At 45.0% G+C, this 13,031-nt stretch overlaps 1 protein-coding gene across 1 annotated transcript in view; it reads right to left on the bottom strand.

Moving 5' to 3' along the window:
• Positions 1-9,560, bottom strand: part of LOC124013800 (zonadhesin-like) — a 34,860-nt gene extending 25,300 nt beyond the window's left edge. The window contains exons 1-12 of the mRNA XM_046328332.1: positions 9,314-9,560; positions 6,771-6,796; positions 5,681-5,827; positions 4,809-5,074; positions 4,407-4,491; positions 4,038-4,193; positions 3,609-3,779; positions 3,209-3,306; positions 2,812-2,890; positions 1,851-2,669; positions 1,406-1,596; positions 569-698 (exon numbers count right to left, since the gene is read on the bottom strand). Coding sequence (XP_046184288.1) covers positions 569-698; positions 1,406-1,596; positions 1,851-2,669; positions 2,812-2,890; positions 3,209-3,306; positions 3,609-3,779; positions 4,038-4,193; positions 4,407-4,491; positions 4,809-5,074; positions 5,681-5,827; positions 6,771-6,796; positions 9,314-9,417 — 2,272 coding nt within the window. The 5' untranslated portion in view covers positions 9,418-9,560. The remainder of the gene's footprint in view (positions 1-568; positions 699-1,405; positions 1,597-1,850; positions 2,670-2,811; positions 2,891-3,208; positions 3,307-3,608; positions 3,780-4,037; positions 4,194-4,406; positions 4,492-4,808; positions 5,075-5,680; positions 5,828-6,770; positions 6,797-9,313) is intronic.
• Positions 9,561-13,031: the final 3,471 nt, after the last annotated feature.

Here is a 13,031-nt window from a genome sequence, read left to right as displayed (position 1 = left end):
AATCAATCGATTAATCAGATAGCTGGGAATCAATAGCAGTCAATATAAATGTGTGTCTAATGTGTCTAGACTGTGTGGCGAATACTAAGCAGGTGGATAAGATTGGTAATATCATACTACTGATTGATAGAGGTGCCTGTGGGGGACTAGTGATATAAAGTTGTAAGCGGAATTAGTAATTGGCTGGTGGACAGTTCGGTTGTGTTTACACAGGCAGCCCAACATTTCTATGCAAACTTTCTAAATGTCGACCCCCCCCCCCCCCCCCTCCAAAAAAAAAAAAAAAAAAAAATCACTGGACAAATTAATGTAAACATAGCTAGTGTTCAAATGTCTTCCTTGTTGCGTCGCGCTAGAGTTGTCAGCCGGTGATGCCTGACATAACGGTAACAGGGTTTGTGCTGAGCCATAAATGCACACAATATATGCTCTTTTGTTGCATAGCTAGGAATCAAACAGGGCACAATTACCCGAGGGTTTCCCAACGATTCCTCCTCCTTATCACTACTATCGATTCTAAGAACATGTCAAGGTCTCTGCAAGTTGTGGCAACTCAACTCAACTGCACCTTTGGGATAGCATGCCCCGTTGCGGCACTCCTCCCCGGGCGAGCAGGCGTTGTCCACGCAGTCCAGAGTGTAGTTGCCGGCGCAACGACACAGCTTGGAGCAGCCGTCACCAAAGACGATCTCTCCTGGCTACAACAACAGGGACGGGGAGAGAGGTGGATTATTAACCTGCTGTTCTGACAATAAGCATGGTTTATTTGTGAATGGTTTCGTGTGTTTTCCTTGCGTCGTTGGTGCTTTTTTAATGTATATTTGTGACGTGCTGACTTGAGCAACATCAATGTCCATGTCAGTGGACATTCTGCAAATAAAAGTATCGGGCGGGGTGTTTCAGATATCGCATCGTATACTGTATCGTATACTGTATTGTATACTGTATCGTATACTGTATCGTAAATAGTGTCGTATACTGTATCGTATACTGTATCGTATACTGTATCGTAAATAGTGTCGTATATCACAGTGTTTCCCAACGTGAACGTCATGGACCACATACTAACTATTACAGATTGTCTCATGCTATTGCGGTGGCAGCGTAGCCTAGTGGTTAGAGCGTTGGACTAGTAACCGAAAGGTTGCAAGATCAAATCCCCAAGGTACAAATCTGTCATTTTGCCCCCCGAACAGGCAGTTAACCCACTGTTCCTAGGCCGTCATTGAAAAGAAGAATTTGTTCTTAACTGACTTGCCTAGTAAAGGTTTAAAAAAAAAAAGATACCTCGGGTCATTGTTGTTATCCCCAGACAATAATATCATATTTATATACTATTGCATTGTGTTAAATCATATCGAACATTTTTAACCACAGACAAAAAAAATCCCAGATGGTCTCGTACCTCATAGTAGTCACCTCCCTCCAGACAACCACATGTTTCGATGGGGACGCAGCGACTGCCTCTGAACACGAAGCCTGGTTTACAGAAACACGCGCTGATACAGGAGCCAGTGCAGTTAGTAGAGGGTTCCTTACAGCTGGGGATGCAGGCTGGGCCACACTCTATGTACTCAGCATTAGGAGGGCACTTCACTATGGGGGGGAGGGCAAAAGAGAGAGGGAGAGGATGAGGAAAAGGAGGGTCAATGGAGAGGAGGAATAAGTGAGAGAGTGGGGAAGGGCGGAAGAGAGGGGTGGGGAAGGGCGGAAGAGAGGGATGGGGAGAGGAAGAAGAGGGAGACAAGTGGTTAACATTAGGACTGTATAAACAAAATTGTGCGAATACTGAAAGTGGTGTTTGATTCTGATTGTGAGAATGAAATCATCTGATTGGCTGTTAATCTCACCTGGTGGTTTGGTGGTTGTAGGTTTTGGTGTTGATGGCCCAGGAGTAGTTGGTCCTGGAGTTGAAGGTTTTGGTGTTGATGGTCCTGGAGTTGAAGGTTTTGGTGTTGATGGTCCTGGAGTTGAAGGTTTTGGTGTTGATGGTCCAGGAGTTGAAGGTTTTGGTGTTGATGGTCCAGGAGTTGAAGGTTTTGGTGTTGATGGTCCAGGAGTTGAAGGTTTTGGTGTTGATGGTCCAGGAGTTGAAGGTTTTGGTGTTGATGGCCCAGAAGTAGTTTGTCCTGGAGTTGAAGGTTTTGGCGTAGTTGGCCCAGGAGTTGAGGGTTTTGGTGTTGATGGCCCAGGAGTTGAGGGTTTAGGTGTAGTTGGTCCAGGAGTTGAGGGTTTTGGTGTTGATGGCCCAGGAGTTGAGGGTTTAGGTGTAGTTGGTCCAGGAGTTGAAGGTTTTGGTGTTGATGGCCCAGGTGTAGTTGGTCCTGGAGTTGAAGGTTTTGGTGTAGTTGCTCCAGGAGTTGAGGGTTTTGGTGTAGTTGGGCTGGGAGTTGAAGGTTTTGGTGTAGTTGGCCCAGAAGTAGTTGGCCCAGGAGTTGAGGGTTTAGGTGTAGTTGGTCCAGGAGTTGAGGGTTTTGGTGTAGTTGGTCCAGGAGTTGAGGGTTTTGGTGTAGTTGGGCTGGGAGTTGAAGGTTTTGGTGTAGTTGGCCCAGAAGTAGTTGGCCCAGGAGTTGAGGGTTTAGGTGTAGTTGGTCCAGGAGTTGAGGGTTTAGGTGTAGTTGGTCCAGGAGTTGAGGGTTTTGGTGTAGTTGGGCTGGGAGTTGGTAGAGCTGAAATAACCAAGGAAAACATATAATATACAAAACGATAATTTCAGAATAACAAATAAACTCGAGGCTGGCAGTTTTCAAAGACCATAAAACACCAATAGATTTTATACTGTATTATCTCAGATCATAGATTATTCCTTACCTGTGCAGGCTGTGATGCATACTGCGTCTATAGCGATGTCTGTCATAGGGGTCTCACCGAAAACACCAACAATCACAAACTGGTACACAAACACAAGGGACATATTTAGCACAACCGTAACCTTATAGGCTGTGACCGAAACACTCGTCATCAAACGGACGTTCAAAGAAAAGGAAAAAAGTTAAGGTTCAGTCAATTAGCTCTTTACTCTTCACAAAATACAACCATATTTGTGCTTCTAGGAGGAAGGGTTGAAAACCAGATTCAAGATCAACATGCCTTTGAAAGCAAAGTCTTTTTGGTCTCTTCCCCCCAGTTCTAAAGTTATTTTGGACCCCAGGAAGACTAGCGGTTTTCAAGCGGATCCAAATAAAGAATAAAACCCTACTAGGTTTACCTGCATGTCACCTGAGCCAATGTAGCGTATGTCTGCAGGCTTCCAGCTCTGGCCCTGGTTCCCTGTCAATGAGAAGATGGGGGCTCCAAGGTTTCCTCCTGGGGGGGTGGGGGGGGCCTGAAGAGGTGGTCAGAGTTTATGGAGAAAGATAGAGAGAGAGAGCTAGAGACTGAAACATAATAATAATAATAATAATATGTAGTGGAGATCGACAGATTTGTCACCTAGTCAGCTCGGGGATTCAGTTTGGTTTTAGTTACTGGTCCAACGATCTTGACTGCTAGGCTACTTGCCACCTGACTTTGGTCTTCCAACATGGCGCCTGGTGTGGTTGCTAGGTGATTTGTGACAACTGCAAGCCTTCTATTATCTTGCCCTCAGTAGGCTTGTTGGGTCTTACCTGCGGTCACAGCGTGCACTTGGAGCTTCATTGCGGTGGCAGTTCCCCACATGTAGTAATGGAAGGTGAGGTCCAGACAGCCAGAGGAGCCGCTGGAGGTGATGGGACTCCACAGCTCTGCTTTCTCTCCAGGGACAGCATATACTGAGTCCATAAGCAGATAGCTGCCGACTATGGAGAAAGAAGACCGGGACAGACATTCGACACAGAAATCGAATAGTGATGACATGATTTGACAAGCATTTTCACACTGTCATATCGAACCCAAACAGTACTGGGCTGGCTCGTATATTTTCTTTTCGTATGGTCTTTTCCAGTACCATTCCAGCAACTATGGTGGATGTGTTACCAGGCCAGTCCAGTTGCCTACAGCTCGTCTCTGCTCTCCTCGGCTAAGTAGTGTGAAAATGATACAATACTGATACTCACAGCCTGGTTTGGAGAAATCATCGTCAGGACCAGTCCCAGGGGTCTCAGTGCCTCCAGTGAATTGTTCCCAGCCGAAGAGTTCAGGATTTGTAGGTGATTTGGCATCCCACCCACACAGCTCATCAAAGGTGTCGAAGTCGCAACCAGTAAGACAGGCTGTGGAAATACATGGGATTGATCAAAACAGACGTCTAGACAAACAGAGAGAGAGAGAGAGAGAGGGGTATAAAGGGGGTATAAAGGGGGGTATAAAGGGGGTATAAAGGGGGAAATAAAGGGGGTAATAAAGGGGGGTATAAAGGGGGGTATAAAGGTGAAGAGAGCGAGGGAAAGAGAAAGAACGGAGATACATAGTAAAGAGGTATGTACCGGGACAAGCTCCCTCTCTAATGACAATATTATCCAGAGCTGAGTCACACGAATCGCTGAGCCCTCGCTGTGCCTCAAACACGATCTGTAAACCGAGAGTTAATATGTTAATGTAGAGTTAATATGGAGAATTGTGACCTGACTAATCTGAACACACACACACACCAGTGTTTTAGCAACAACTTTAGGTGAAACTTGTTGAAAGCGGACACATATAAACATTAGTGTCTCGGCAACTACTTTCCCTAAACCTTATAAAAAAAAGGTTTGTTGTTGCAGTTTTTGAACTACTAACTGTTGGTCCATAAGATCAATCAAGCCCAGATAAAGTATTTAAAATGATTTAAAATAGTATTTGAACCCAGGTCTGAACCAGCGACACACACACACACTCTCTCTCACATTTAGGCTCTGTCCTGCTGGTTTGGCCACAGTAATGGAAGCTCCAAGCCAGGAGGGGCTCTGGATCCCTGTCTTCTCCCAGACGTTGTCCTCTGAGCTGGGCCGCTTGGCCAGCACACGCAGGTGGTTCTGGTTGTCCGAGCCGTACATGTAATAGCGGAACTGGACACAGATCTGGGCTGAGGGCGAGGTGAGAGCTGGGCTGAGGAGACGAGCCTTCTGCCCATTGGCCACGTTGTCACACTCATGGTAGATGTAGAAACCATCTGAAAGAGAAAGAACCCAGATACATAGTAAAGAGGTATGTACCGGGACAAGCTAATAACGATATTATCCAGAGAGAGGGAAAAGAGAGAACGAGAGAGACAGAGAAAGAGAGAGAGAGAGAAAAACAGAGAAACAGAAAGAGAGAGAGAGAAACAGAGAAACAGAAAGAGAGAGAGAGAGAAACAGAAACTGAGAAAGAAACGGTGATGGAGAATAGGGGGTTGGAGACGAAGGAGAAGCGTTGAACTACACTGTGGCAGCGTCTGAAAAGGCACCCTATTCCTTATTTAGTCTACTATTTTGGACCAGAGCCAAGGGGTGCCATTTTGGACAAAGCCTTCTGTGTCTTCTCAGGACACACACACGTCTCGATAGTGACAACAAAGACAACCGAAACTGACTGGCATCCAGGCTACCATGACTCGTAGCATGACTCGTGGAACGTGGCATTCTCTTGTATCTTGGTTGGGCAATATGAGTTATTACTACAGGTAGGTAAATCTCAAAGGAGCTCCTTTTTCCCCCATTACGTGGATATAAGAGGGAACCAATCATTGAATGGTCTAATGTTTCAGGTGGGCGTTTTAAGGTCAAACACTACTCACTGCCGTCAGGGTAGTCCCCGGGGGGTCCTGTTCCAAGTGTAGGGGTGGCGCCTTTATGTCTTGTCCAATCACTGTTGTCCGCACTGTCCTGCTGGAACTGACAGAACGGCGTACTTTCCTGGTTAAAGTCACAGGAGGTCAGGATGGCTGTGACAGAGAGAGACGGGAGGAGAGATGACGAGAGAGGGGCGGGAAAGAGGGAGAGTTAGGCGAGGCTCTGAAAGTTCTTCTCTCTATAGCAAACAAATCTCTCTGACATCACCGAACATTCAAATAACAGCAAATACTTGATCTCAACTGGCATCACTGAAGGCCAGTTACTGTGAAGAATTTGTGCCAGTTTATATTACCAGTAAGGCAAATATCATGGATCAGTTGGTTGATCAAAGCAAGTAGTCATGGCTAAATAGCATTATACCATATTGGCCGTCGCGTGTTGTCCTCACTGCTACAAAGTCAAGGTGACATTGCGCAACAAGTTGGCAACAGAACACTGACTACCGTATCAACAGTAATGCATTTGGAATCTGCGTTATGAAAACATTATGGAACACTCAGGCCCTAAACGCATCACTGTATGGCACCCTCCTGCGCTGTCTTATAGGAAGGGTATCTGTGTGTGTGCTTGTGTGTGCACGCATGTTTAGGGATGTGATAAGCAGGTTGCATTGTATAGGGGAGGGGATGTATAGGTATACGAAGATAAGAGTAAAAGGAGGAAAGTCCATCACGTTCCCAACGACACCAAATGGCACCCTTTCCCCTATGTCGTGCACTACATTTGACAAGAGTCCATGGTCCACTTTTATAGGGAATAGGATGCCATTTGGGACTGGATCACGTGGCTGGATAGTACTGACTGAGCCTCTTGTCTTGAATTCTATCATCTATGCTAGAATAGACCCACAGCGGTGGGGTGTACATCTTTGTTCTAGCCCGACACTAAATCACTGGACTCAACTAATCATTTAATAATCAAGCTCTTGATCGGTTGAATCAGGTGGATCCCTGCTACTACTGTCACCTCATTAGTTAGGCAGAATGTGAGCAAGATTCAAACAATTTTGTACTTTTTATATGACAAACTTACCAGCATCTCTCACTGTTCTTTCATAGCTGTGTAAAAGAAACACAAATCTAAATTAAAACAGGAAATGAAAATGAATAGGTGAATAGCAGTGTTGGGGAAGGTACTCAAGCTACCAATTAATTCACACTGGAATTACATTTATCCTAGTGATTCAGGAGTAACATTAAAACAGAATAATATGCTGTGCCCACATTAGACAACAATCCTGAAAACACAAACTCAAAGTGCTGAACTAACTAAATGAAATCAATGAGAGAATAGTCACTAAAATAGCAGTGCAGATGGCGTTCTGAGTTACAGTTCATATAAGGAAAATCAGTCAATTGAAATAAATTGACTTGGCCCTAATCTATGGATTTCACATGACTGGGAAGACAGAAGTTGGCTGATCGGCTGTAGCGACTTCAGACGCTTGTGGGGGTCAGAGAGCAAACGCCATCTTGTACACGAGAGTCTCATCTCTCCATAGAGGGGTCAGAATAGTCTGTAGGCCAAACCGTTCCGGATGCTACAGACGAGTTAGTGAGAAGACCGATCTTCGGGATGTCTCATAGTCTGACAAACACCGCTCTAGCTCTGCCAACTTTCACTGCAGATACGAGAGTGCGACATCGGCGGATGCATCAATGGAAAAAACATATTTCTAGCTTAAACTGACTGATTTTGATAGGGATTTTTGCATTATGGTAATTCGATTCGCAGGGCCGCGGAAATCGACTCGAACCCCCATACCATTTCATTACTTTACTTATAATGGTTTGGGACACCTGGGACCATCACATGACAAAAACCTTCAGGGAACCATGACACAATATACCAAGGATGCCCTAAAAACATCCTAGGGGAAATCCCCAGGACAAACCGGGAACTAGACAAAACCTTCACGGGACCATGACACAGCATCCAAAGAACTTCCTAAAAACATCCTAGGGGACATCCCCGGGACGGGGAACTAGACCTCCAGGGGCAAACGTCATCCTAAGGGGGCTATAAAAATGTCCCCTAAAGAACATTCCATTGGGACCATCACACAACATCCTGAGGACTAGTAAAATGAAAGTCCTGAGAACGTCCTAAACCGGTTATAACATGGTCCTCAGTGACGTCCTGGGAACGTAACAGGGAACTAGACAAAGGTCACCCCGTGAACATTCACTTGGGACCATCACGTGACGTTCTTAGAACGTTCTCAGAGGCTTAGAGGGTTAAAAAAGTCGTGTGTAGTTCCAGTAGCTAGCTGCACCACTAGATGGCAAAAAAGTAATTCACTGCTGAAAGAACTACCAAGAGTTGAATTTAGTTCAATTACCACCAAGCTACCACAAAATGCAATTCAATTACTATCTGAACTAAAGGTAGTTCACTACTCCCCAACACTGGTGAATAGTGAGTTTCAGATGACATTTTTTACATTTACATTTGAGTCATTTAGCAGACACTTTTATCCAGAGCGACTTACTGACTAATCCACAGTCAGATGAATCGTGAATAGAAAAGGTACAGAACATGATCTATCCTTATTCGATGTCAAGAATAAGAAATCATCGTATAAAATACACCCGCAGAGGTTATCTCCTAGACTGTACAAGTCGAGTACAATTATTTAAAAGCATCAATGCATTAACGCATCAGAAAACAAGTGGCTGTTTTAAAATCATTCAGAATAACTTGAGAGGAAACTAGCCATTCACAGATACCTCGTGAGACAGGAGCGACCAATTATTCAACCGTCCAAAGTCGCCGCTGTTTAAACCGGTTCCACCAGAACAATACATGGGGCGGCTGGGTAGCCTAGTGGTTAGAGTGTTGGACTAGTAACCGGAAGGTTGCAAGTTCAAACCCCCAAACTGGCAAGGTACAAATCTGCCATTCTGCCCCTGAACAGACAGTTAACCTACTGTTCCTAGGTCATCATTGAAAAAAAGAATGTCTTCTTAACTGACTTTCCTATTAAAATACAAAAATGGTTGAGTACAGTCATAGCCGTGTATTTAGAGAGTTGGGCCAACTTCTGAATATTGTTCTAAATCTAGACATTCAGTTACTTGGCGTTATTGAAATACACTGAGCGTACAACACACCTTCCTAATATCGAGTTCCTGTTTTGTACACTCTGTGTATTTCCTATGTAATGTGTTAATGGGACCCTAACATGGCTGTCATGTACATGCATCATAAAACCTCAACAGGCAAACTCTCTAAATACTTGGCTCTGGGTATACACTATATGTCCCCCAGGTCGCAATTGTAAATGAGAACTTGTTCTCAACTTGCCTACCTGGTTAAATAAAGGTGAAATAAAATAAAATAAAAATGATGTCTTCACAATAAGCATCAAGTTCTACAAATCATCCAACTAAATTCAAATCCTTCAAAAACGTTGCTGGTAAAAAATACTTATCAGTAAACAATTGATAAGGTATAATAATGACAAAATCCATTTAACATTGAACCACTTCATTCAAATGATGCAATTAGACATCCACCAAAATAGCACTTGTTTATGGATCAATATGAAAATCTCAGCCTATCTGTTTACTCACCCTTCTTCTGTGCTAGCCACTGTGCAGTACCCACATATCAACAGCAGTACACCAATGATCTTTAATTGACCCATGGCTAACTTCAGAGTTAGCAGGCTGACCATTCAGTTAGCAGGCTGACCATTCAGTTAGCAGGGAGTGAGGCCGATCTGACGGATCAGGGGACTTTTATACATATACAGGTGGAATGGAGTAGTTCAAAAAAAAGAGGGGAGAAGGGAGGTGAAGAGAGAGAGAGAGAGAGAGAAGCAGGAGGTGAAAAAGGGAGTGTATTGGAAATTCTATGACTCTGTAACCTGTATACAGGTGGGAGGAAAGTAAAGAGAGAGGGAGTTAAAGAGAGGTAGGAGGGTAAGGGACTGGGGTGTATTAGAAATCACCAGCCTATGTCTCATGCTGTTTATTATCTTGCTTTGCACATTACAAAACCACTGTCCCAATGAGTAAATTAGTTACAATGAGTGATATGGCATGGGTGTGTTCGACTTGTGTGCTTCATCTGAAGACAGTTTACAGTTAGAATGGGCAGGGATGCCCCTGAGTGGCGCAGTGGTCTAAGGCACTGCATCTCAGTGCTAGAGGCGTCACTACGGACCCTGGTTCGAGTCCAGGCTTGAAAAAGAAAAGGAGAGCTGCACACTCTAGGAGCTCAATTAAAACAATTACAAGCAAATAAATCTTGTCAACATCTTATCCATTGGCAGTAATATGTTTTCATGGGGACTGCCAGAGAGGCTAGAAAAGTCCTTCCATACTTGGACATGTTCCCAACGATTAGTCTTGGAAACGCTGTTCGGAGTTTGGACTGGGAATCACTGTTCCGTCACCGCAGAGCAGCCCCACCCTGAGTGGCAGATAAGAGGTTTTATAGGAGGTCGTAAAGAGGTGCAAGCCCATGTTGTTGTCCGTCGGCCTATGAGTGAGTCTCTCTCTCTCTCTCTCTCTCTCTCTCTCTCTCTCTCTCTCTCTCTCTCTCTCTCTCTCTGGGACCCCGCCATGCTGTGTCAGTCACCTATTAAGTCTCTCTTTCATTTCTCCATATTTCCTTCTCTTTTCTCCCCTCTTTCTCTCAATGCTGTCCGGCTACCAATCTGCTGTCCATCCTGTCTGAGCAGCTATCCCCTCAAAATGCTCAAGCTCTCCGTGTAAACTACCTGTATCAGTCTATCTTTCTCACAGCCTTATTTTCATCTGTCTGACTGACCCCTTCCCGTTAACCCCCCTCCGTCGCTCCCTTGTTTCTCTCGGAACATATTTCACCATCTGGCCTTTCACCGTCGCCCTCTCCATCCCTCTACTATGATGGTCAGTCAGGAACGGTAAGGAACGGGAGTGAGATTAACAAACTCACACTAGCGTATGAACAGTAATTTGAAAACAATTGTGTACAAACGTGTAAACATCTCCTGCCCTATACTAGATAGTATACAATACCAGCAATACAAACATTTTAAAGTAACTCAACAACATGCTGACATTGTTGTCACCCGAACTGAATTTCCGCCAAAGAAGTTATAGTCCATTTTTTGTGTGTTTGTGACTTGATGGGACTGAAATCAAAACCTTTAAAGTGGCAATCAGCAGTCGAAATAATACCAAAGCATCCTTCCCTCCCCTGTTTCGGTAAAAATATGAGGGATGGGGCTGGATATATGAAACCTCTCTAAAACTCATATACAGAGCTATGGATGCAAGGACTGACCATCCATGATATCAAAATGATAGTTTTAACGACGTTTTGAGGCTATAAAGTGTTTGTTTTCCAATTACTTTGTTTACAAATATTGGAATAAAACAAGCTTATATTTTGGATTCTGATGGGGTACGACAGTTGAACTAAGCTCATAAGTTATATTATTTAAGAATCAATGCGTACATTTCGTTAAAAAAATGGACATAGCAACTGCTGAATGCTCCTTTAAATAACCCTTGACCTGACTATCCCATAAGACTCAAACAGAACATTCATAACTGTACTCGTAAAAACACTGACATCTCAAATCAAATTAGTCACATGCGCCGAATACAACAGGTGTAGTAGACCTGACAGTGAAATGCTTACTTACGAGCCCCCTAACCAAAATTGCAGGTTAAAAAATACGGATAAGAATAAGAAATAAAAGTAACAAGTAATTAAAGAGCAGCAGTAAAATAACAATAGCGAGACTATATACAGGGTGTCATGTTTGTCATTTATTATCATGTCTTGTCCCTGTGCTCCCCATTCTATTCGTTTCCCTCTGCTGGTCTTATTTGGTTCTTTCCCTCCTTCTATCCCTCTCTCTCCCCCTCCCTCTCTCACTCTCTCGCTCTCTCTTCTCTCTATCGTTCCGTTCCTGCTCCCAGCTGTTCCTATTCCCCTAATCATCATTTAGTCTTCCCACACCTGTTCCCGATCCTTTCCCCTGATTAGAGTCCCTATTTATTCCTTTGTGTTCCGTTCCTGTCCCGTCGGTTCCTTGTTTAGTATTCACCATGCTGTGATTGCGTTTCGCCCTGTCCTGTCGTGTTTTTGCTGTGATTGTGTATCGCCCTGTCCTGTCGTGTTTTTTGCCTTCATCAGATGCTGCGTGTGAGCAGGTGTCTCTGTCAACTACGGCCTGCGCCTACCCGAAGCGACCTGCAGTCTGTGGCCGCTTCTCCAGTTATTTCCCCTCTACAGACTAGAGGATTTCTGTTATTCCCTGTTTGGACTTAAATAAACTCTGTTTCTGTTAAGTCGCTTTTGGGTCCTCTTTCACCTGCATGACAGAAGGAACCGACCAAGGAATGGACCCAGCGACTTCAGACGCTCGTTACACTGCCGTCGAGATCCAAGGAGCCATGCTCGGCAGACACGAGCAGGAATTGTCTGCTGCTCGCCATGCCGTGGAGAACCTGGCCGCTCAGGTTTCCGACCTCTCTGGACAGTTCCAGAGTCTACGTCTCGTGCCACCTGTTACTTCCTGGCCTGCCGAGCCTCCAGAACCTAGGGTTAATAACCCACCTTGCTACTCCGGGCAGCCCACTGAGTGCCGCTCCTTTCTCACGCAGTGTGAGATTGTGTTCTCTCTCCAACCCAACACATACTCTAGAGAGAGAGCTCGGGTTGCTTACGTCATTTCACTCCTTACTGGCCGGGCTCGAGAATGGGGCACAGCTATCTGGGAGGCAAGGGCTGATTGCTCTAACAAGTTCCAGAACTTTAAAGAGGAGATGATTCGGGTTTTTGACCGTTCAGTTTTTGGTAGGGAGGCTTCTAGGGCCCTGGCTTCCTTATGCCAAGGTGAACGGTCCATAACGGATTATTCTATTGAGTTTCGCACTCTTGCTGCCTCTAGTGAGTGGAACGAGTCGGCGCTGCTCGCTCGTTTTCTGGAGGGACTCCACGCAGTGGTTAAGGATGAGATTCTCTCCCGGGAGGTTCCTTCAGATGTGGACTCTTTGATTGCTCTCGCCATCCGCATAGAACGACGGGTAGATCTTCATCACCGGGCTCGTGGAAGAGCTCGCATCAACGGTGTTTCCCTGCTCCGCAAAAACCATCTCCCTCCTCTGGCTCAGAGTCTGAGCCCATGCAGCTGGGAGGGATTCGCATCTCGACTAAGGAGAGGGAACGGAGGATCACCAACCGCCTGTGCCTCTATTGCGGAGTTGCTGGACATTTTGTTAATTCATGTCCAGTAAAAGCCAGAGCTCATCTGTAAGCGGAGGGCTACAGGTGAGCGCAACTACTCAA

Source organism: Oncorhynchus gorbuscha, linkage group LG25, assembly GCF_021184085.1.
Source record: "Oncorhynchus gorbuscha isolate QuinsamMale2020 ecotype Even-year linkage group LG25, OgorEven_v1.0, whole genome shotgun sequence".
Lineage (NCBI taxonomy): Eukaryota > Metazoa > Chordata > Actinopteri > Salmoniformes > Salmonidae > Oncorhynchus > Oncorhynchus gorbuscha.
Note: the sequence above shows the minus strand (reverse complement) of the source record. Positions and strands in the feature narration are given on the sequence as shown.